The 21,581-nt window shown below is 39.2% G+C and overlaps 1 protein-coding gene across 1 annotated transcript; it reads right to left on the reverse strand.

Moving 5' to 3' along the window:
* Window positions 1-434: 434 nt before the first annotated feature.
* Window positions 435-21,581, reverse strand: armh3 (armadillo like helical domain containing 3). Its single transcript, XM_044029021.1, has 26 exons — window positions 21,477-21,581; window positions 19,240-19,349; window positions 19,089-19,145; window positions 18,746-18,892; window positions 18,286-18,393; window positions 18,113-18,205; window positions 17,928-18,002; window positions 17,741-17,827; window positions 16,757-16,813; window positions 16,602-16,645; window positions 16,021-16,081; window positions 15,876-15,922; window positions 15,020-15,095; window positions 13,826-13,919; window positions 11,889-11,990; window positions 11,633-11,691; window positions 11,459-11,524; window positions 10,800-10,869; window positions 10,494-10,554; window positions 10,323-10,411; window positions 9,102-9,184; window positions 8,223-8,349; window positions 8,031-8,106; window positions 6,089-6,167; window positions 2,483-2,599; window positions 435-1,432 (listed from the first exon to the last, which is right to left on the reverse strand). Exons 2-26 carry the CDS (start codon window positions 19,339-19,341, stop codon window positions 1,340-1,342), a joined length of 2,070 nt encoding a protein of 689 aa, XP_043884956.1. The 5' UTR covers window positions 19,342-19,349; window positions 21,477-21,581; the 3' UTR covers window positions 435-1,339.

Below are 21,581 nucleotides of genomic sequence, written 5' to 3' on the forward strand. Positions count from 1 at the left end.
CTAAAATTGCAGAAAATGTGTGTTAAACTGTATTTTGAACTGAATCACTCTGATCATGGGAAGAACTGAATTAGGTGAACAAATCTTTTGAATGAATACTTATAGTGAACTGATTCTTAAGATTCAGGACTCCGAAAAGAACTGTTGTTCCCATCACTAACTGACCATGGAAAGGCTAATTCTAAGGCTTTTATTTTTTTATTTTTAAGTAATTCCACATTTTTATGGTTAGCACATTCACTTTCTGCCAATAAATATCCCGTTTCACACTGTACTGTGCAAACTTGGTTTTAGGGTTAGAATTGGGGTTTGGATTCGGGTCAAGGTTGAGATTAGGTATTTAGTTGAGATTTTGGGACCAAATCCATCGAGGGTCGCACGTTAACTGGAGTCAAGTTCCTAGACAATAAAGTTACGAGTGGAAATCCGAAAAGTGTGGTAGGAAACCAACTTTTATTTAAAAAGAAACATAAATATACCTACAGAAATTAGAGATGAAAGAACAGAGAGCCTACGCTTGAAGAAATTGCATAATTCAGAAACTGCTTCCAATCAAAAAAAAATGAAGAAAGAAAAGAAACCCTAAAAATAAAAATAACGTTAAAATGGATGAATGTGTGGAATGGTAACTTGAACTGGCCACCCACTTCAAAACATTTTTTTTTTTTAAAAAGAACCTGAATCATGTACAGTAATTAATGTTTATCGTGGCTTTGAGTTGCAATACCAATAAAGACCTCATCGCTTTAGATATCGCGTCCTCAACTCAAACGTTCTCCCCCTCAGCAAACACGAAAAGATAAAACACTTTAATTTACATTAACATTCACACACCAAGCATTAATCTGTGGAGAAAATTCAGATTCAGAGTAAGATCTCAACGCCAAAAAAATAGGCTCACAATCGCATATGTTGTAAGACTAGATCTGATTAATTACCGGGGAGATGAAGCAGAAGCTACTTACATCAACATCAGTGGCAGGAAAAAGGGTGGCGAAGATGATCGGAGTTAAAAAAAACAAAAAACATTTGTTTAAATTTCTCGAGTCCAGACTTTCATGGGTCAGTTAACAGTCCAGCCAATACTGTAAGATTGCACACGAGGAAACAGTGCAATACAGACACGTCCTTAAAGAACCCCCCCCACACACACACAAAAGGGACCGACCAAAAAGGAAGCAGGTGTGGAAAGTTTCAGGTTTATCCTTAATGTGCACCCAGTCAGTCTGTCTGTCTGTCTGTCTGTCTGTCTGTGTCAATCTCTCTCTGTGGCTTTCCATCATTCAGGAGACAGAGGATGACTTGTGTTGACGTGTGTGTGTGTGTGTGTGTGTGTGTCTCAGGAGATGGTGGAGAACTCTTTGAGCAGGATGTCCTGACTCATGGTGTTCAAAGAGACGTTCTTCCTCACGTTCAGACTGATGGAGCGGACCTGGGGACACACAGACAGACAGAGACTTATTACAGGTCCAGTGAGAGGATTAATCCCGTTCATGTCACTACAACCTCACCACAACCACCTGGAGATATACAAACACATACATGACCACAATATGTCATCAGGGAAAAAACTGGCTTGAAACCATGGTACAATCTCTGTACATCTCTGTCTGTCAGTTTGATCGTCCCCATGTGGAGGTCTCAATGACACTGGTGTCCACTCATATGTGTTGCGCTTTATCACCTATTTTCTCTAAATGGGAACATAATTTACAAAAAAATGACACTATGTTCTACTGAAGAAGAGCTGGAACTAGTGATTGGGACCATTAACTCCTCAGGAAAAATGTTTTCTGATGCTGTGAATTAAGTGAGAAATTAATTTTCCCCCACAGACTTCCTTTCAAATTGAATTATTTTTCCCCCCCAACTACTGTAGTCGCCCCCTGGTGGCTATTGAACAAGTTGTTCTTTAGCCAGCAATGTCCTTGTATCTAGTTGGAGATGTTCTTTCACTTTTGTTCTCTGCCTGTTGCTGACTCAAGGTGGGAAAAAAAGAAAGACCCAGTTCCACTCGAACCCTGGTCGCTGCAGTGGGAGAAGGAAAAGAAAATGATGTGAGAGACAGTGAAGATTCTGTCAGAGCAATGCCCTTACCTAAAGCTCATATAAAAGGCTCATTTAAAGGCAACAAATACCAAATTATTTTTATTTTATTTATACACTCCATATAAACGTAATAATGGGTAGTACATTTTATTTCTGCCAATAGACCCTCCTATATGTTCCACACTGGATCTGGACGTAGTTTTGCAATGAGTAGTAATTCATAATTATGGAGAAATCATTGCTAAATGCTAACAAACACCAAGTTTGTCAGCAGACGAGCTTTAGTGTAAATGAATGGGAGATATTTTGAGATATAAGGTTCCGTGTGGTTCTGTTTAGTTCAGTACGGCCACTCCCAGGTCCCTTTTGCCCAGTCCACGTATAGACCACAATAAGATCCTCTACACCCACAATGCCTTGCTGCTCATCTTACCAGCTCCTTAAAGAACGCGGCCTCTTTGGGCTGCTCCGCATATCTCTCAAACTGGTCCAGACCATCCTGTAGTTTGAGGGTCAGCGTGTCGTAGTTTGAACGCACCACCTCTAACACCTGGAGACGGAAAGAATACAAGGGAAAATAATTACGAGTGCTGCATAGCTCCCCAACTGCTGTGGTTCATGCATCGCACACGGTGAAACCAAACTGTCAAAGTAACATTTGTGTTTAGTATTTCATGTGGAGGATTGGAATAATGTAGCATCACATCTGGCACCTTCCCGTCCCTCAGTCGGTGCACGACACGCTTGCACCGACGCGGTAAAGTGAGCTGAGATCAGACGTAATTATGCAGATCCTTCTCCACACTTGCTCCCTGCCACTCCACCAGTCAGTGGCGAAACAACCCTTAAGCTGAGCTTTCATTATTTTATTAATGACGCTGCTACACTCCACACAGCATGAAGCACTCAGGGGCATGCATGAACCACAATCTTATCATCAAGCTCACTGTGCGCACGCACGCACACTCACACACTCACACACACGCAGCTTTCAACCACAGAAACATACTTCATTTACACGTCAGCCTTATACACAACTCATACTGTACATATTCTCCTTTGGCCCCGGCAGTGAATCGTTTGTGCAGCTGAATCATCATTTTCAAATTTATCGAGAGCGGATGAAGTGCAGGAAAACATTCTTCTTCCTCGGATTTGTCTCTAATAAATCTACAGCTGGGACTGGTGTTTATATTCAACCTCTAATGGTACACTGATGAATAATTCATTCTCCCCGGACGCTTCTTTCCCTCCCTCTCTGAAAAGCTGAGGGGAGGACGTGTGAGCGATGAAGACATGGTTAGAAGCAGAGGAGTTTTGAAGCAAAGTCTATATCGTGGACTGTTTTCTTTCTGCATCACTTAGCCGATGGGGTTATGTGCACACAGTTCATGTTTCTCTTTGACACAATCTTGTGTTTTTATTGTATAGTGTTTGGGTGGAAGACAGACAGATGACGACTGTCTTAATGCAGGTTGTCCATCTTCTGGTGTCTCTGTTAGGGAATGAAGACACAGCAGGCAGGTGGCTTGTATGACAACAGACGGGAACGTAAATGCAAAGATTCCATCACTTCATTAAAAAATGAGCATAAGGGAAGACAGAGAGCAAAGAAGTAAAGAAACAAAGAGCTGGTCTGTTCAGGTCCCTTAAACGCAGTTCAACACATCGTATCTCCCTTGATTTCACCATCTCAGGTTTGATTCCACATTAATATTACTATTACAAATATTAGAGCAAGTATCAGCAAAAAACAATTTCCCAAAATGTGACTGTGACATTTGACATTATATTGACTCTAAATGTTATATAAAAACAAAAGAAGTTGATTCTTATTTTGTGTTTTATAAATAACCACTATCACTGGTGAAATTTGTTTTATTTTTATTACTCCACAAGAAAAAGCCTGCCAGAATAATTTTTGCTTTTGAATAATTTCAACATACTGATGAGTGGGAAAATGAACGTAAACATGGTTTACATTAGATGATGATGAATGTGGAATCAGCTGATGAGCTCGATCAAAACTCCCCTCACAGTTCTAAAAAATGCAATCTTTTCTTGCTCTAGAAGTATAAAATTCAGTGGGAACCTCAAGTGGGCATTGACTATTTTTTTTAAAAGCCCCTTGGAGCCATGCCTTAAATGCAACAGAAAATGAAAAGCTTTTGCAAATTGTGTGCAAACGTTGGGCTTTTCTTTGGTCAGGACAGGGGACACAAAGGAGTGAGGCTGACTCATATGTGTCCCTCGTTCTCTTTAAACTCATTTTAGATTTGCTTTCCCGCTGTCATTGCTTTTGTGAACGTTATTGTAGCTGCTCTAGTTATTTTGCCGTTCTATAAATAAAACATGATGAGATGGAACGTCCTGCAGTCACACTAACGATCAAATTTAATGTTTTCATTTTTGGTTCTCTGGTTATACAGTATTTACATTCTGCTTTGCAGTGTGTTAACAATCACTGTTAACAATCACTGCTCTCACTTCAATAAAATATGGAATAATTAAGATCGGTATATACTGTATAAAGGAGTAACAGCAGCTGAATGTGCTGCACACCACTGTGGTGTTACAACTAAATCTGCTGACAACATTCAAATTATAATAGCTCCACAAGTGCTGTAACAACTCTTAAAGAACACCGCTGGAGCGTACAAAGCCACTTTATCAAATTAGTTAATATCACGGGTAGAAAAATCGTATAAAACCAGTGACAGCTCACCGCCACTGACACCAAAGCTAACTTCTGCCTTCCGCTCTTTGTTGTGAATAAATCTAGCAGATAAAAGTGGAGAGGTAATTGGGGAGTATAATGACCAAATCCATCACTCTCTTATCATCTTGTTTAAAAAAAGGACTCCTGGCCATTTTCCTCTCCTCTCTGATTTGACATAAATGATAAAAAAAAGGATTTTAAATGGAGCTTGCAGCACTCATATCAGTTCAGTTCAGCTCTCAGTCCAGACTCATGTTTTTCCACTAATGATGTAGCAAATAACTAAGCATTTCAAAAGCTGTCCAGATGCTTAATGACTCAGTCCGCACTTTGTTTTGTAGAGGGTCTCCTACTGTGTGGGGGAGGAAGAAATGTCATTATTTCTAAGTGGCTGCCGAAACGAGGAAGAAAAGCAACATTTACTGTGCTCAAAATATCCAGCACAAAAAGTTATGATCAAAATAAATCGTTCCATTTTGGGTATTGGTTTGAAAGTATGGTAAGTGGTTTGTTTAGTTGAAATGTACCATCTGTTGTTGCCTCAAATCATTCATCTCTGTCACAATGCTTTCAATGGAGTGAAATACAGTGGCAGGGTTTGTGATCGCGATCACCAGTGCTGTCGCTAAATACACCAGACTCCTCCATTAAATATTGAGATTTTAGACCCTGGTAGCTGTTGGAGATTAACCCACGTTTTTAGGATTTTTAAGTCTTTTTAACTGATCAACAGATTGGCACTGTTCGGCTTCATCCTTGTGTCAGACGTCTCTTCCTGTGACGGCACTCTGACCAATCGGTGGCCGGCAGTTTGACGACCTGCTCAGCTAGCTTGGAACTTTGCCAGAGTACTTAAAAAAGAACCTGGTACCAGGTACTATGCTAGTGGAAACACAACTTAGCTGAGACGAGGCGAGGCGAGGTGGTGGAAACACGCCAATAGAGAGTAAATACTTAGAAATACTATGTGAAACATGTATGCAGTTTTAAAATAAGTGGCTCTCTTAAAACTGGAATGGAAGCCTAACTGATGTAAACAGGTTTATTCAAGACACGTTTGAGCATTACAAACATATGCTGTATGAGTTAAACTCAGACAGTTTCGCTTGTATATAAACCAACCAATTTTCACACACCCTTTCAATCCAAGTGCCTTTGATCAAAGACATAAGAACAACGCTGCTGGTGCCGAGACTTTGCAAAGCATTGCATGTAAATGAAATTTCTAAACCGTTCAACTCAAAAGGGCCCCGAGAATGTACTGAAGGTGATTTGCAAGCAACTTCAACATCTGAGAGTTGGAGGAGTTGTTGTATCTACCTGTTCCTCTGACAGCTGTGAGATGTGGTTCACGGCAGCATACGACTCAATCTTGGGGTTGAAATGGTTGATGATGGCCCTAAAGGAACAAAAACAGGAGCCCTTTACAATTGACATGTACCTCAAAAGTCAACACGTTAACATTGCACAATACGTTAGATACTTATTTTTATGTACAAACAAGATCCACACAATCAAAATGTGAAGGTCAGCAAAGGCCAGACCTTTGACATGCATTGTTTCAAACTGGACCAGTTACAGACTGCCTGTTTAACACCAACACTCATTTCCATACTGTGTGAGCACACCAGGGAGTTTCGGATTTAAATTCAAAATCTTCCCCAGCATGTGCATTCATTTCAAACAAATAAACAGCTTTACAGGACAAATACAAGTTGATGCAATAAACACAGCTGTGAAATGAAATTGCTTATTTTATACTGAGTGAGATAGTGTAATATATCAGATAAATTATAGGGACAAAATGCAGCAAAATCCCCATAAGGGTAATTCTGCTGTCATTTCCATGTGGGAAATCAGCATATGGAGACCAGAAGTGATAGCAGTGAAATGGAAATGCTCCCTTCATTTGAGTTAATTTCAACTCAGTCTCACTGGGTTCTTTATACCTCTTTGCTTTAACTCGTTTTATTTATCTGCTCATTTTTCTTTCAGCCTCCTATCACCGAGTCTTCCCTCAACCACTCCTGACTGCCTATCTAAGCAGTGGAGTCTACACCATCACCAGAGCAGCTAAGTGGCTGAATCCGTGGGGAGCAAAAGCGCTCCTTCTGCCCTCGGGTGCCTCCGAGCCAGGGTGACCTCAGAGGATCACCTCATCAGGGAAGAACGAGGTGGAAAGACAGATTACTGGAATGGAAAATGTCGGAGAAGCATGCTATGTGTGTGTGGAGGCTGGTTGAGGTGATAAAAGGTTTGAAAATGATAAAAATAGACCAGCTTAGGGGACAAATATAGAGAGAAAAGGGTAGGGACGGACAACCAGAATTATAGTTCCCAAGACTTAACCCCCTGACTTCTTCTACGTTCCTTGGTCACATTTGGTATTCCATTCCATTCCATATTGTTGTTTTTGCCTTGCCGTGTGTGTACTTGCATTTGTTACATCTTTTCTGGTATAAACACTGACCTTGTCAGTACCAGTAGTCCTCCTAGCGTGTTTCCACCAAGTGGAACGATTCAGGTTCAGTTCTGAACAGATTTTTGTTAGGAATAGTTCCAAAATAACCTGATTTCGGCACTCACAGAGTAATGGAATGGTGACAGAAAAGTGTCACTCCCTTGCGACCAGTGTTTCTTCAATACCCATAATCTATTCTCACACAAAGCTTGACGTCAGACAAATCAAGCAAAAAATAAACAAGCTGCTGGATTTCCTCCGTTGTTGTCTGTTGTGTCGTGCTCATTGTTGTCGCACTTGTACAACGTCACACTTCGGATCTCGCTAGCACGGCCATCGGGCACCTCACACACCCCACCTACCAAGTAAAGGTACTATTCTCAGTTGAAAAACCAAGCCTGACCGAGGGCTTTTCCTTTCCAAACCATACCGCACTGTACCAAACCGAACTGTACCATGATGGAAACAAGACTCCGGAGACTGACACCTGGTCCTAATGAGGTAGAACCTCATTTCTGAGGAACTGGTTAAGATTAGGGCTAAATCTGCACAACATTTTGATCTAATCTCATAGTGTACTGTAAAACAATTACTTCAACATTACTTAAGTGTAATATGAAATAGTTTCCATAAAACTTAAATAATTAACGTAATTTTTGAGATTGACAATTTTGTACGTATGTATTGTACAGTGAATATAAAACTGACTTAAAAAAACATGATTGAAAATCAAATCACAACTACAACACCTGTCAGTACCTGTGTGTGAGTGTGTGTGTGTGTGTTTCCGTGCATGTTTACCGAACATTGATGAGGGCATGTGTGACTTTGCTGGCTGGCTCCTTCCATTGGCCTGTGTTGGTTGATACTCTCAGAACTAGAAGGAGGAGGATAACAGACAGACTCAGATGAATGTGCAGCCCCTTGTGAACATTTCTTTTCACCTCTTAGGTTTAAGGCTGCAACAAAATGCTCTGACCCATCCATACGTACCCATACAGTAGAGGTTGTCAAAGACCTGGTGCATTCGTACGATTTCATAGTACAGCTCGTCGTAGCTGTTGGACGTGGGCAGGAACGTGTCGCCATATGTTATGAACATATTAAATAGGTTCACTACCTGTGAAAGGAGGCACGCTTTAAGTCTAAACATGCAAACAACACATTCAGGCTCAAAAGGTGCAACATGGGAAAAGAGTTTTGTGGATAAACTACAACAATCTGTCACAACATTTGACATGTAACTGGTTTTAATTGTGTGGTTTGTTTTGAAAGAGTTATTTTGGAAAATACTGTGATTTAAAACAAATTATGTTTGAATTATTTCATGGCTTCATAGATTAAGGGACACATTAAAACTCATTACCAGTTCTCATGCTGTGGTTGATTAGTGTAAGTTCATGCTGTGCAACAGGTTTGTTTTTTTCTTCTCCTCAGTTCAAACTAATAAAGAAATAAAGAAAAGAAAAACTACAGCTGGGCTACAAGCGACGCCAGTAAATCTTTGCTTCTTCTCACTGGAAAAGAATACACATCTCTGTCAGTGCATTTACATGAAACTAGAAAAAAACAAGTTATCGTGTTAGTCCCACAAAACCCGGACCTTTAAAATACATGTAAACATGTTAGTTTGACTGAACTTTCACTAAATCAGTCCGCCACAGTTCCCGCCCCTGGTTTAAACCCAGAAATAATAAATCGGTACAAAAAAGTAAAAGACAACCAGTCCAATTGAAGCTACAACCATAGCTCAACTAATGTGTGCACTGAAACGTACTGTGTGAGAAAGTTATCTGCCTTATGGACTGTACTCTCTCAGGCTCCAGGGTTCAGTGTGTGTGTGTGTGTATGTGTGAGTGTGGTGTTTCTCACCAGTAAGGCCAAATGAAAGATGTTGTGCTTGGCCAGCAGTGTAGTCTCATTTGACAGCAGGAACTTCAGCAGGTTGATGAGAGCTGTGCAGAGGAAGATATGCTCACATTAATGAAATAATCTGGAGTGCTGAGAGTCATCTACCGCAGACATATGGCAGCAGTCTGCTTTCCTCGGTGTGTATCTCTATTAGGGTAGATAATGGAAACACTGGAGGAGGGAAACCTTTCAACACCAAATCAAGTTCTTTCACAGATTTTATTGAGGAAAACCAAGGGACCAAATTGTGCTTGTACAAAAAAAGCCCTTAACAAGCTCCAGCATGAGCTGGCACAACAACACACTCAAGATAAACTCTATTATTTCCTTAATTTAGCTCGTTTTTTTTCTCTCCAGTCTTATTTCATGGTACACTATTATCACCACCATGAGGAGAGGTTTGGTGTTACTCAGGGAATTAAACAGATTATTGGTCTGATTAGAGAACTCCATTTCCTAATGAGATGCTGCAATGGGGCCATAACAACCTGAAATGATATCCTCCTGTGCGTTGACCAGGCTGAAGACAAGGCCACTGCCATGCATTGTACCTTTTTATAGAGCCTCGTTATCCACTCTCAATGATGCAATACGTTTCCACAATAACAGGCCCAATGACTTCAAGATGAAATGGGTTTTGCTTGGTAACAGGTTACTGTCAATGAAGTCTTAAATAAAGATCCTAAATCCTTAAAAAGATAAATAACCATTAAAACCTACTTTAATAATTACAATAATTTTATAAAAAATTAAGGGAAAATTATTATTGTTTACGCACTTCTCATTACCGTAACTCCTAGAACGTTTGTGTACACCACAAAATAAAAACACTTGGTCATGTACTCCAACAAACTGTCAAAACACACAGTAATATTGAAGAACTGCCAGATAGTTATCTTGGAAAAAGGGGATGAAGCACTCACTCATTGAACATTTTTTGACAATTCTACAGCCATAAAATCAAAATAAATCCAGACGGCCTGTTATAAGAGGGTTAATATAATAATTGGTACTCATTGTGCTGGAGGCACCTAAATCCATTACCTACAACAAGGAGGTTATGTTTTCAGTAGTATGTTATGTTGCTATGCCTGTTTGTTCTTTATGAGGGAGGTAGGGTTAAAATCCAAATATTAGTAGGTTTAGTTACATAAAGGTACAAATGATGTGAGCTATCATTACCTGACCACAACTCCCTCCAAGTGTAGTGCAATCGGATTCGGCATTTCTTCTGGTAGCATAGCAGTTTGTGGATGATCTGCACACAGCGTCTGCACACAAAAAAGAGCACATTATGAGACTAATAACAGTAATGTGAATGTGTATGCATGTGTGTGTGTAATGTGCTCTCACAAGTATAAGTCCATTGGAAAGTCCTTCATCATATGTGTGACAATGAACTCCACCATCAGGTCTAAAGGCAACAGAGAATGAAGAATAATTGTGAATAATGTGTGTAAAGTGGTACAGAAAAGCTAACAAATCATAAAGCAGGACTCTTTCTGGGGAATAAACATTAGTGAAAATATTATTTAATCTGGAAAATATCTTGCAAATAATATCATGTGGGTAATGACAACTGGGTAATGACATAGATACACAACGCTGATCAGCCAATTCCAGTGCATGTTAAACGACCATCATAAATGTTCCTCATACCTAGTACAGCACACACCAGCGGCCGTGAAGGGATGTTCTTGTCCACTGCTTTTTTTCTGTGTCTCATTGGCTGGAAAAACATACAGGACATCCATTATTAACTTTATAAAAAAAAAAGCACAAGGTGCACTTACTGGAAACCTTATAGAGCTTTCTGTCACATCCTGTAGCCTTCACCAGTCAATTTCCCTCATAAAGATTGTGCTGTTGTTGTCATGTTGTTGTCAGAATTTGAAACAATTAATAGCAGCAACCTAAATCCAATAGCAACTTATGGCAGGACAATTACAAACTAAAGGTGACTAAGCACCAATAATGCAGCCAGCATCTCTTTATCATCATCATCATCATCATCATTCATGACTGAAATACAACAATCTCCATGACAACCAAGGAAAAAACACAAACAGCTCAAGATGTTTAGCTTGAAAGCTCCAACTGTTCACCAGAAGGTGGACCTTGTGTACTGTATGTGTGTGAGGATTCATTCATTCAGAATACTGCACACAAGTGATGGACCAGTGTGTCCGAGTTTTTACAGTATGTTTGTCACAGTGGTAATTATGTTTTTTGGGTTTTTTTTAAAGTACCACAGCTGAAAGTACCTGCAAAAGTTTTATAATTCACTTCCCCTCTTTCAATCCCAGCAATAAACTCACCATTCTGTGGAGATTGACTCTGAAATTCATATTGTCATCATGAAGAAAGGCATCAGCATACTGGTCCTGTTTGGACACACACATACAGGTGGATTAGGAACAAATACTTGAGGTGAAGATTCAGGCAGAGATCACATGATTGTTGGTGGATGTGGAAAGATAAGCTGCCCGTACCTCTGCTATGCAGGTGAGGATAATTAGGCACAGTCTGGCACTGTTGAGTCGATGCTCATCTGAAAACACAAACATCAGAGTCTTAGTAGAGACAGGAAAATTGAAACGTAATTAAAGTTATTTTTGCACAACAATTACAGAGGCGGAAAGAGAAGAAATTTGACATTACAGAAATGGATCATCTATAACAGGAGGATGAAGAATTCTAAGAGTGTCAAGACATGTAGAGGAAGAGAACATGGAGGCTGCCATTTACCTTTAGTGTCCTGCATTACAATGGAGGCATACTTGAGGAAGGTGATGAGAAGGTTGCTGGTCTGCAGATTGGGATCCAGAGGCAGTTCTGGGTTGTTCATCACTACACAGCAGATGCACATACAAAATTTAAAGTCTTGCCAATATTCTTTTTAAAACTTACAGGGAAAAAAGGACATACTGTACATAAAAAAACATAGGGGTGTCACAGGGGAGTCACAAGCAATTATTCCATAAATATTTATGTTCTCAAAACCTGAGCTGTAGCCCAAATTTATTAAAAACAAAAATTGATGACAGTATGTCTTTGTTCTGCTACTGTAGTATTGTCTAGACAAGAATTTCCATCCTTTTAAAAAGGATCTCCCTGCACAACGTAGACCCTCATTTGTTTCCTTCTCTGTCAGATCACAAGATTTCACTGTAAAGAAACACACCATCACATGGGGCAAAGCAGTGGAAGGAAAAGGATCATTTTCCTGACATGTGATGCAGGCCCGTGTGTGAATGTCCAATGACACGGCGTAATGCATGCTGCATGTGGGACATTCATCTGTATTTGAAGCTGCAGGTTAATATTTTATTAGGAAACGGCTCTGGAGTTCAAAGCAATAGAGAGAGGGAGAGCTAGCCATAGATAGAAGCATGTGCACTTGGTCAGTTATAGCATGAGAGCTGGCGCTGACAACATACACCTGCTGCATTTAGTTTCAAGAGAGATAAGAAAGTTATTAAGATAGTGAAATAATCTTTTTAGGAAACTAAAATATAATAAATGCATATTATCACACAAGTGTGTTTTCAGCATATCGGCAACTAATTCCTTTTAGATAATCTTTAGAACTAGTGAATATTTAAAGAGATTCCTGTGCACATGCACACGTGTCTAATGCCGGGATCAGACTACACAATATTTTTGTCTTTCACGATGGTCACCATGTCAGATTATATCACAGTGGCACGGATTCTTGCCATGTCTTGTTCGGGGGACTGGCAACACTGGGCCAATCATTGTTCAAGACACAGATAAAAGGTCATTGGGGAGGCGGGGGAAAGATTTGTCAATCATTACTCACTCGGGCAGCTGAAGTGCCTCCGCCTATTTTTGTTTTTTTAGCTTTGTCGTGGTTGTCCCTTGAGCAGACGTCAAAGAGGCAGGGGTTAATGTTGCCAAAGCTCAACAGCGCCTTTCTTTGGTATCACTATTTTATTTATTTAACGGCAGCGGCAGCTTCCCTCTTCCTCTTCTCTATGTTTATGTCTGTATGTTACGCCAGGTCAGTGCACACTGTTATCCTATTGGTCAACATCCAGGGGCACGGTGTAGATGTCAGACTAGGCAGGAAAACAGAAATAACGACACCAAAGCTCTGTTCTTCAATTACGTTACAGTAAATGTCTGTTAATCATTCCCTACGTTCATAATCGGGTCACATTTTGGCCTGAATTTGTGTAGTCTGATCGCAGCATAAGAGTTCCTGCTCGAGGTCGAAGTAAACGAGAGTTAGGGCAGAGTCATCAAAAATGTATGCTCCCTTTTAAGACCACAAAAGGACAAAGATGCAAACATCGTCATTGCCAAAAGGTTTAGAGAGCCACAGCACTTCTTTTTTTCACCCTGTATGTAGACAGTGCCATTTAGTTTATGAGGAGGTGACCTAAAGCATTTGTAAACACAGCACTGATGAGTTTAAAGCTCTCCTACAAAGAAAAATAAAAAGACAATAAAAGGATAAAAAGACACCTAAAAAAAACATAGAAAATAAACGTTTTTGTCTACACGCAACTACATTTGTGATCCCAAGTGACAATTTTGAATTTGACAAAGTCCTGTCTTGTGATCTAGTTTTACCTGTTTCTTTCAGGAACCTATTGGTGATGTTACAGACACTAAATCTGTTGGAATTAAAATATACAGTATAAGCATGTATGGCTTACTGTCTAGAGAGGGTGGCGTTGTGCCAAGTGGAGTTGTAGGTGTTGTTGGAGTAGGGGTGGTGGGGGTGGTTGGGATGTCAATCTCAGGGTGGCTCTGTTAAAAGGAGAAAAACACACATTTTATAAAAAAAAGGGAATAAATGTCCCTTGTTATTAGGGCAGCAACTGAAAAAACAATTCATAATCAATTAATATATCAATTACTATCTCGATGAATCACTTTTCAAATGTCTTTTGTCCACAAACCATGATTTCGGTTTAAATTATTTCTTTGTTTTATGGAGCAAGAAATGTCAGAAAACTTGTTTTATTAGTAAAAACAAACAAACTGATTAAGCGATTATCACAATAGTTGGTAGTAATCAATTGACTGAGGCCGACTATATATTACTATAAGTTATCAGCCAAAGATTTAGAGATGTTCTACAGTCAGAGTTTTCAGCTGTGCTAATCTTTGGTCCCCTCACAATGCTTAAGTTTAAATGCCTTTTTCATTGTTAAATCCCTCAGGACTACTAAAAGACAATGTCAATATTGAATTGTTTAAGGTAACAAGTCTAAGTTAGTGGCAGAAGTTATTTTACGCACTAAAAAAGCAGCTTGTCATACAAAGGAAGACAGAGAAAAAGGAGATGTAAAAGGAGTGTTTTGTCATTTAATTAATTGTGTTTTAATTACAGTATTAACTCTCCTGCTGACATTCAGAATCTACTGATGAAATAAAAAACACGTAAAATAATTGGATCCACCAACATCACCAACCAGCAGCTCTGAAAAATGTAAAGAAGAGGACAGAAGTCTGTCTCTTCTTTATCTGATTCCAGTTCACATTGCTGATTTCATGACTGGCATAAGATTAGAAAGGTTTGCCAACTTTCCAAAGCCCTAGAATAGGAGAAGGGGAAAAACAAAACCCAGGCTGCAGGTTTTAATTATTATTATTATTATTTTTTATTTTATTTTTTTTAAAGAGCTTATGTTTTGGAAATATTTGGATTTTAACCCTACTGTAGGAACTGGAATATGCAGACCTCTAAGCAAAGAATACATTCTCACTGGTCAACTTGCTCCTTTGCAACAGCCTCTTCTGGGTAATGCAGGTTCAATAAAGGTGATGAAAATTTAGTTCAAAAGGGCTCTGTTCACATTTTATATAACACAACATTCTAAATAAATAGCATAAATAACATTTACCTGTGCTAATACAGTGATGAAGTTACGGTTAAGGTGCACAGCTTCATAGAGTGCCAGCAGAATCGCCTCGTTTGTCCTTCAGATAAAGGAGAAGCAGGTGATTAAAGTGTTTTTCCATTAGAAAGTCAAATCCTCACATGACTAAAAGATCAAGTCAACAGGTCTGGTGTTCACTTCTGTGTCTCTGTCTGCAGGTAACATTGATTTTCTGTTCATTAAATGCAGCATAATGTGTACACTTGCTATTAAATAACCTACATAATTTCATATGCATTCAATGTAATTGTGTATATAAAAAATAACCTGAAACTTAAACATGAAATGAAACAACAAAAACCCTTGTTTATAAATAAAAACTGATGTCTGATGATACCAGAAGACATTTGTGCCTGTGGTGTAACAGAGTGGCAAAAAAGCACCCACTAAAATCTGAACTGCTGTTTCAAACCTCAGGATTTGCATAGATTTGTCCGGGATCAGGTTGAGGTTTTGCAAATGGAAGTTCCTAGACCTCACATGCAACCAGGCCCCTATTATGGTGACACCTGCTTTCAATCACACTGGTGTCCACTCGGGTTTTATCATCTATTTTCCTCTAAACGGGAACGTAAATTACTACCGACATTTTCAACTGAAGAAACTAGTGATTGAGACTTTCCTCCACAGGAAAATGTTTTCTGGGGTTATAAATCAAGTGAGAAGTGGGTTCATTTTCTCATTGAGTTCTATTCAAACAGATTTTGTTTTTTTGCAACCAGTGTATTAACCACTGTGGCATATAGCTGGAATAAACTAAATTTTATATTAGATCATCTCACCAGACGATGCGATTACTGCAAGAACATAAAACACTTACTGCACAGAGAGTTTCTCATCAGCATCTGCTATAAACATGCTGCCCACCTATGAACAAAACAAAAACTGAGTTATCAGTGGAAAAACAACAAAGGGCCCCAAAACAGGGCATCCTATCAAACACCTATAGGATTATAAGATCTTACCATACTGGTTAGGGTAGAGAAAAACCCACCCTGGTTCTCCTCCTCTTTATCTTTGTACTGCCTATGAACCACAGAAACAAAGACAAGAGACATAAAGTAATGACAAAGTGAAGAGAAAAGGGGCAACAAAACGGCAGAGGCAGAGATGTACACTGTCACTTAAAGCACAGCACTTGTAACCTTACTCACATTCATTTTCTCAACATCCCCGTCTCCTGTCTGCAATTTATTATTGATGGGGCATTCAGTTTATACACAAAACAATGAACTGCATACAGCTGCCATCCATCACTTTGACATGTCTGTCTACACAGACAGACAGACAGACAAGTCCTTTACTCATAAACAGCATTTAACTTTCCAAATCTTGCTTCATCCAAAAACCATTACTGACTGCCAAAGAGAACTGTCAGATATAAATAGCTAAACGAATAAAGAGCCTGTTTTTTTTCCAGAAGAATGGAAACAGAACATGTGTGGGAGACATCAAACCAAACTGCTGACACCAGTGGCCTCAGCACACTGTGTAGTGGATCATTTAAAAAACAAAACAAAAACAAAAAAACAGATTTAGATTTCACCTGTTATACTCAGTCAGAGCTTGGTTAACGACCATTCCCATTCCCTGGAAGAGAAAACATCCAGAGTTTCAATCAAAACTTTGACGATGCTTATATTAGACTGACTATTTATTATTCTGCTGGTAAGAAGACACCGTAAGGAACAACATACTCACATCTAGTGTTGGCTCGTCATCAATAATGGACAGCTTCACAATGTATGGATTCACGGACTGTCAAAGAAATCAGAATTTCACATCAGGTAAATCATTTGAGACAAATAGTGACGTTAATGTCACTCGTTTTCTAAAGGGCCTGATCTGACGTCACAAATTGATACATGCAAACAATACAGCTACATCTTTGAGACCGTCCACCTGTTAGTTTGAATTTAGCATTGTTTTCAATGTTTTCGATTACAATCACCAACTATTTTGATATGTGATTTAACAGTTTGAGTGTATTTCACAATTAAAACAAGTTACTCTGATTGCTCAACTTCAACGACTCAAGATATAGTAGAAACGTTAGTTGCAGCCCTATGCATTTTACTACTTTTTGTCATATTGTTGCCAAGTTTGCTGGGTGTATTCTAATCCATTTTCTCCTCTCTCACACTGTAACTATTATTCTTCCAGGAGAAAAACAGACAGCAAGTTTATTTCTTTGTCTGTATTCTTTTATATGCAGTGCAAAATAAGGACATGTCCATATTTCACCTACACAAATATTCTGTTGATGTTATCATTAATTAATGTTTTTTCTCAGCTGGGACTGGCTCCGCCCATGCCCCCACAACACTCAGCAGTACAGCTAATGGATGGGTGGAGTGTCATAAAGCTTCGTCTGTGGTTAAAATCTTATCAACATGGGCAAATTAACGACTCTATTTTTTTTACCTCATTTTCCCCTGGGCATGGTGCAACACTGAAGTGAAAAAGCCTCCCAGAGAGGACACACCACAAGTGAACAACCAGAAAGACACAACTTCTATTATATTCCCTGCTGGTGAGACATAACAGCAGCTCTCACAGCGAGATTACAATCACAGTGCAAAAGTAAGAGAATGGAGATAAATAGGGCACATTTTGTGGACCTTTTTGAGCTCATGAGCCTGTATATATATCAAGTTACCAAGTTAGCATGTACATAATACACACCTCATATTTCCTGTAGTTGACCAATAAAGCCAGAAGCACCACAGCATCATAACCATGCTGCCCTCTACTGGATACATCTGCCAGAATCTGAGGAAGGAACAGACAGAGAGATAAAGTTATAATTATTTTTTTTGTATTAATAAAATACATTAGAAAATGGAAAGACAGTCTTTCCATGGTCACTCACTTGTAGAATGGCTTCAAAGATGCTGTTGATCATCACATATTCCAGTATTGTGTTCTGACTAATGTTGTCTGTTACCTGTGAACAAATTTTATGATGTTTTGCTTTAAAAAGGACAAGAAAGACTCCCCAAACTCTATCGATCATGTTAAAACTCATGTGATATGTTGATGTGTGTCTTGTCTCACCGTCACCAGACAGAGCAGCAGTTTGAGACAGAGGCTCTTCAGGCTTTCTGAGCCATCGCCACAAAGAAGGCTGTCCAGTCTCTCCATCAGGTCCTGCAGGAGACAGACAATGAATACTATCTCATAGTATTGACTACTTTCCACCCCTCTTTGATGTTATTTTCCACACATACCTTCATCCTTTGTTCAGCTTTATCAAAACCCATGAGCATGTTGATGATGTCAAATCCAGATGCCGACTTGTTCTTTTGATGAACACCACGGAAAAGTGCGCACAGTGTCTGGAGGAGTTACAAGAGCACAGTTCAAGTTCAACACACAACAAGAGAAATAAGTTCCAATTAGACAAAATTAGTAAAGGTCCATTTGACTACAGTTATGGTCCTAAGGAGCTCCGGTTGTCACATGACTCGGTCCCTATCAACTGCCATGTTGGCAACCTAAGGTGTGGCAAAAAATGAATGGGACCGGTGCTGGATTTATGTGTTGTCCAGTGTAAACAGTGCAGTGGACATCATGCCAGAGGGCAATACCTTGGTTGTGTGATGTCGGCTAACGGAGCTCTATTGTCATCATAAAGATGTGATTGGAACACAGCTGAAAATCTAGGCTGCTGTCTGGAGCTGTGATTACCTGCAGGGCATTGACCACTTTGATCTGGTGCTCCTCACCCAGAGCCTGAACACAGTGGTGAAACAGGGAGTTGATGTTGTCTTGAATGCGCTGGACTTCTTCCCCATCTACACACTCCAGTTTAGACTCAAGATACTCCAGGTTCACCTGGACCATGAAAGAAAGACAGCAAAAATGATGGTAGATGATGCTTTCTGTCAGTAATTACATGGTCTGTAGATAATAGATTTTTTAATGAAAATTAACCTGATTCCTGTGCATGATATAGCCACACCATAATTGCACACACTACCCCCCAGAGAGTTTCTGTCATGTCAACACAGTAATTTTCTCTTTGTTGTACCTTCATAAGAAACAGCTCATCCCAGAAGCGTGGGTTGTTTTTGGCTGGGTCCTCTTTCTAAAACAGCACAGACAAGACAGTGTTAACAACTGAACATAAATACATTTTCATTCAACTTTCAACACTGACTTTCTTTAACTGTGATACTCACTGCAAATATCTCATCATACATCAGTACCACCTTCTCTTTCAAGGGTTTTTTAGAGGACGACGTCCTCCTAAGAAGCCCAGCCTTCTTCTCCACCTGAGACATGACTGGGTCTGAAAACAACACAGAGAGGAATGTAAGTGATTCCCATGTAGATATCAGAGCTGTATGGAAAACAGAAAATTGTATATTTAAAGGTTAAGCCCAGTCTATGTTTTCTAAATCATATCAAAATACCAAAATCAGCAATGCGATAGTGCGCCAACACCGTCTGATTTCCCCCTGCTATCTGTACATCTCACCTCAAGCCCAATCATTTCAGAGGACACAAATATTTTGGACGAAAACATGAACACTAGCAAAGGCTACTCAATCAGGAGTAAATACTGTATTTGACCAAAATTATTCAGTCATGAATCTGCTGAAAAATTACTTGTTCTGGGAGGCAGAAGGATACTAAAAAACAGAATTATTGCTTGTGCAAACAATTATGAAGGAATTAATCAGTTTGGTGCAAGGCTGTGGTTTTGTTCTTGGATTTTGTTCTTGGTTTCTGTTCAAATATATAGACATAACATCTATGCACTGCAACACACTTTTAGGTAAAACATGTAATTTCCCTGTGCAGTGTTTGAGATGTTCTATTCAGCCGCAATTAACCGTATTTAATTTCCTAAATAAGTAACTCAATATTATCCAAATATCAAATTGCATTAATTACAAATACAGACTTTGGCCATATCACCCAGCCATAGGAAACATTACTCTAAGACACAGAGACATAACCTATGTAGACAACAATCAGCTCATTGTTGTTTTTGGTGGCAGTTTCTCTGTTTTGCTTGCTCCAGGAGCAGAGGGCCAGCTCACATAAAGTGAGAATAATTGGATGTTTTCATTCATTCTCGAGCCCCTGTCTCCATTACACATAGACTGATGCTCCTTTCATGAAAATAGAAATCCTATGTATTTACTATCAAACTAAATGACAGCTGTCACAATTGCAGACTCCACAATGAAAAAGGGCTTCACTCACTCACACAATAAAACTGTATCAATACAAATACATATGCCACATATATACAGAGAATAGGGAATAAAACAAATCAATAATGAAATCAACAATAGTAAACATGTACATAGTCCAAGCATGCAGTTTGTGCAAATACATTGACTTCATTCACTTAGCATTACTGGTCAATAGGACTTCCATATCTAGGTTACTGTGTAGCGGTTTGGGGCAATAAGTATATCAGTACAATACAAACACTACTCATAGTGCAAAAGAAAGCAATAAGGATAATTCATAAGGCAGGTCACAGAGATCACACAACCTCAATGTTTTACAGTCAAAGTTACTAAAACTCAAAGATCTCCTAGACTTACAGTGGGCTATAATCTTATTTAAAGCAACAACAAAAAGCAATCTAAATGTGTTCACTCACTGTAAGGGAAGGGGGTTATAATTAGTTTTTGTATATATGTTTAAAAACATCATAATATAGGGATTAGAGTTTTTCCACTATCACCAGGCGTATCATTCACCAGCTATACTCCTTAAAGTATAGCTGCTAATACTTAAAGGAGAAGGGGTGGGATTAAATAAATTGTACTTCTCCCCACCCACTGTACATGAAATCTTCAGTTTTCTTTTTCTCAGATTGTCTTTGATTATCCACTTGTGAATTTCTCTGTGAGATGAATAAAGTATCTATCACTTTTGTAGCGCTCTCTCCGTCTCTGTCTCTTTCTTTCTTTCTTTCTTTCTTTCTTTCTCTCTCTCTCTATATATACATATATTGTAAATAAACTACTATTACCATTAGCACATATGACGGTAATGGTAAATAATGACGATACACGAATATGAATATGATGGCACATAAACTGCGAGCTAGCTCACGTGAGCTAACTGAGCCACTGCTACACTCATTCAGTGGATTTAAAAGCTTAAGGACAAACAACAGGTTAAAGTGGACGGACAGTGTGTGTCGTCCAGTCCACACTCGCTCAGCATTTGCGTTGTTCATTAGCAGTTCGTTCTCCTAATGTAAATTCACGGAAATAATGTTCAGTGAGTGTCACTCTGCTAAAGCTAACGCTGCCTTGTGCTAAAATCTAAGGCACTGATACAGGCTGATTGGCCGTGTGACATCTGGGTGCGGCTATTGATAACATTACTGGGTTCAATTGTTCAGACAGGTCTCAGTTTTAGATTAATACAGATTGTTTTTTCTTACCTCAACTGAAGTTTTAAAAACCTATGAGTCCTGTGACAGCGCTAGCATCTGCTAGCATAGCATACTGCTGCCTGTAGTCTCCTGTTGGTCTTCCTGGTCCTAACA

This window comes from Solea senegalensis, linkage group LG6 (assembly GCF_019176455.1).
Source record: "Solea senegalensis isolate Sse05_10M linkage group LG6, IFAPA_SoseM_1, whole genome shotgun sequence".
NCBI lineage: Eukaryota > Metazoa > Chordata > Actinopteri > Pleuronectiformes > Soleidae > Solea > Solea senegalensis.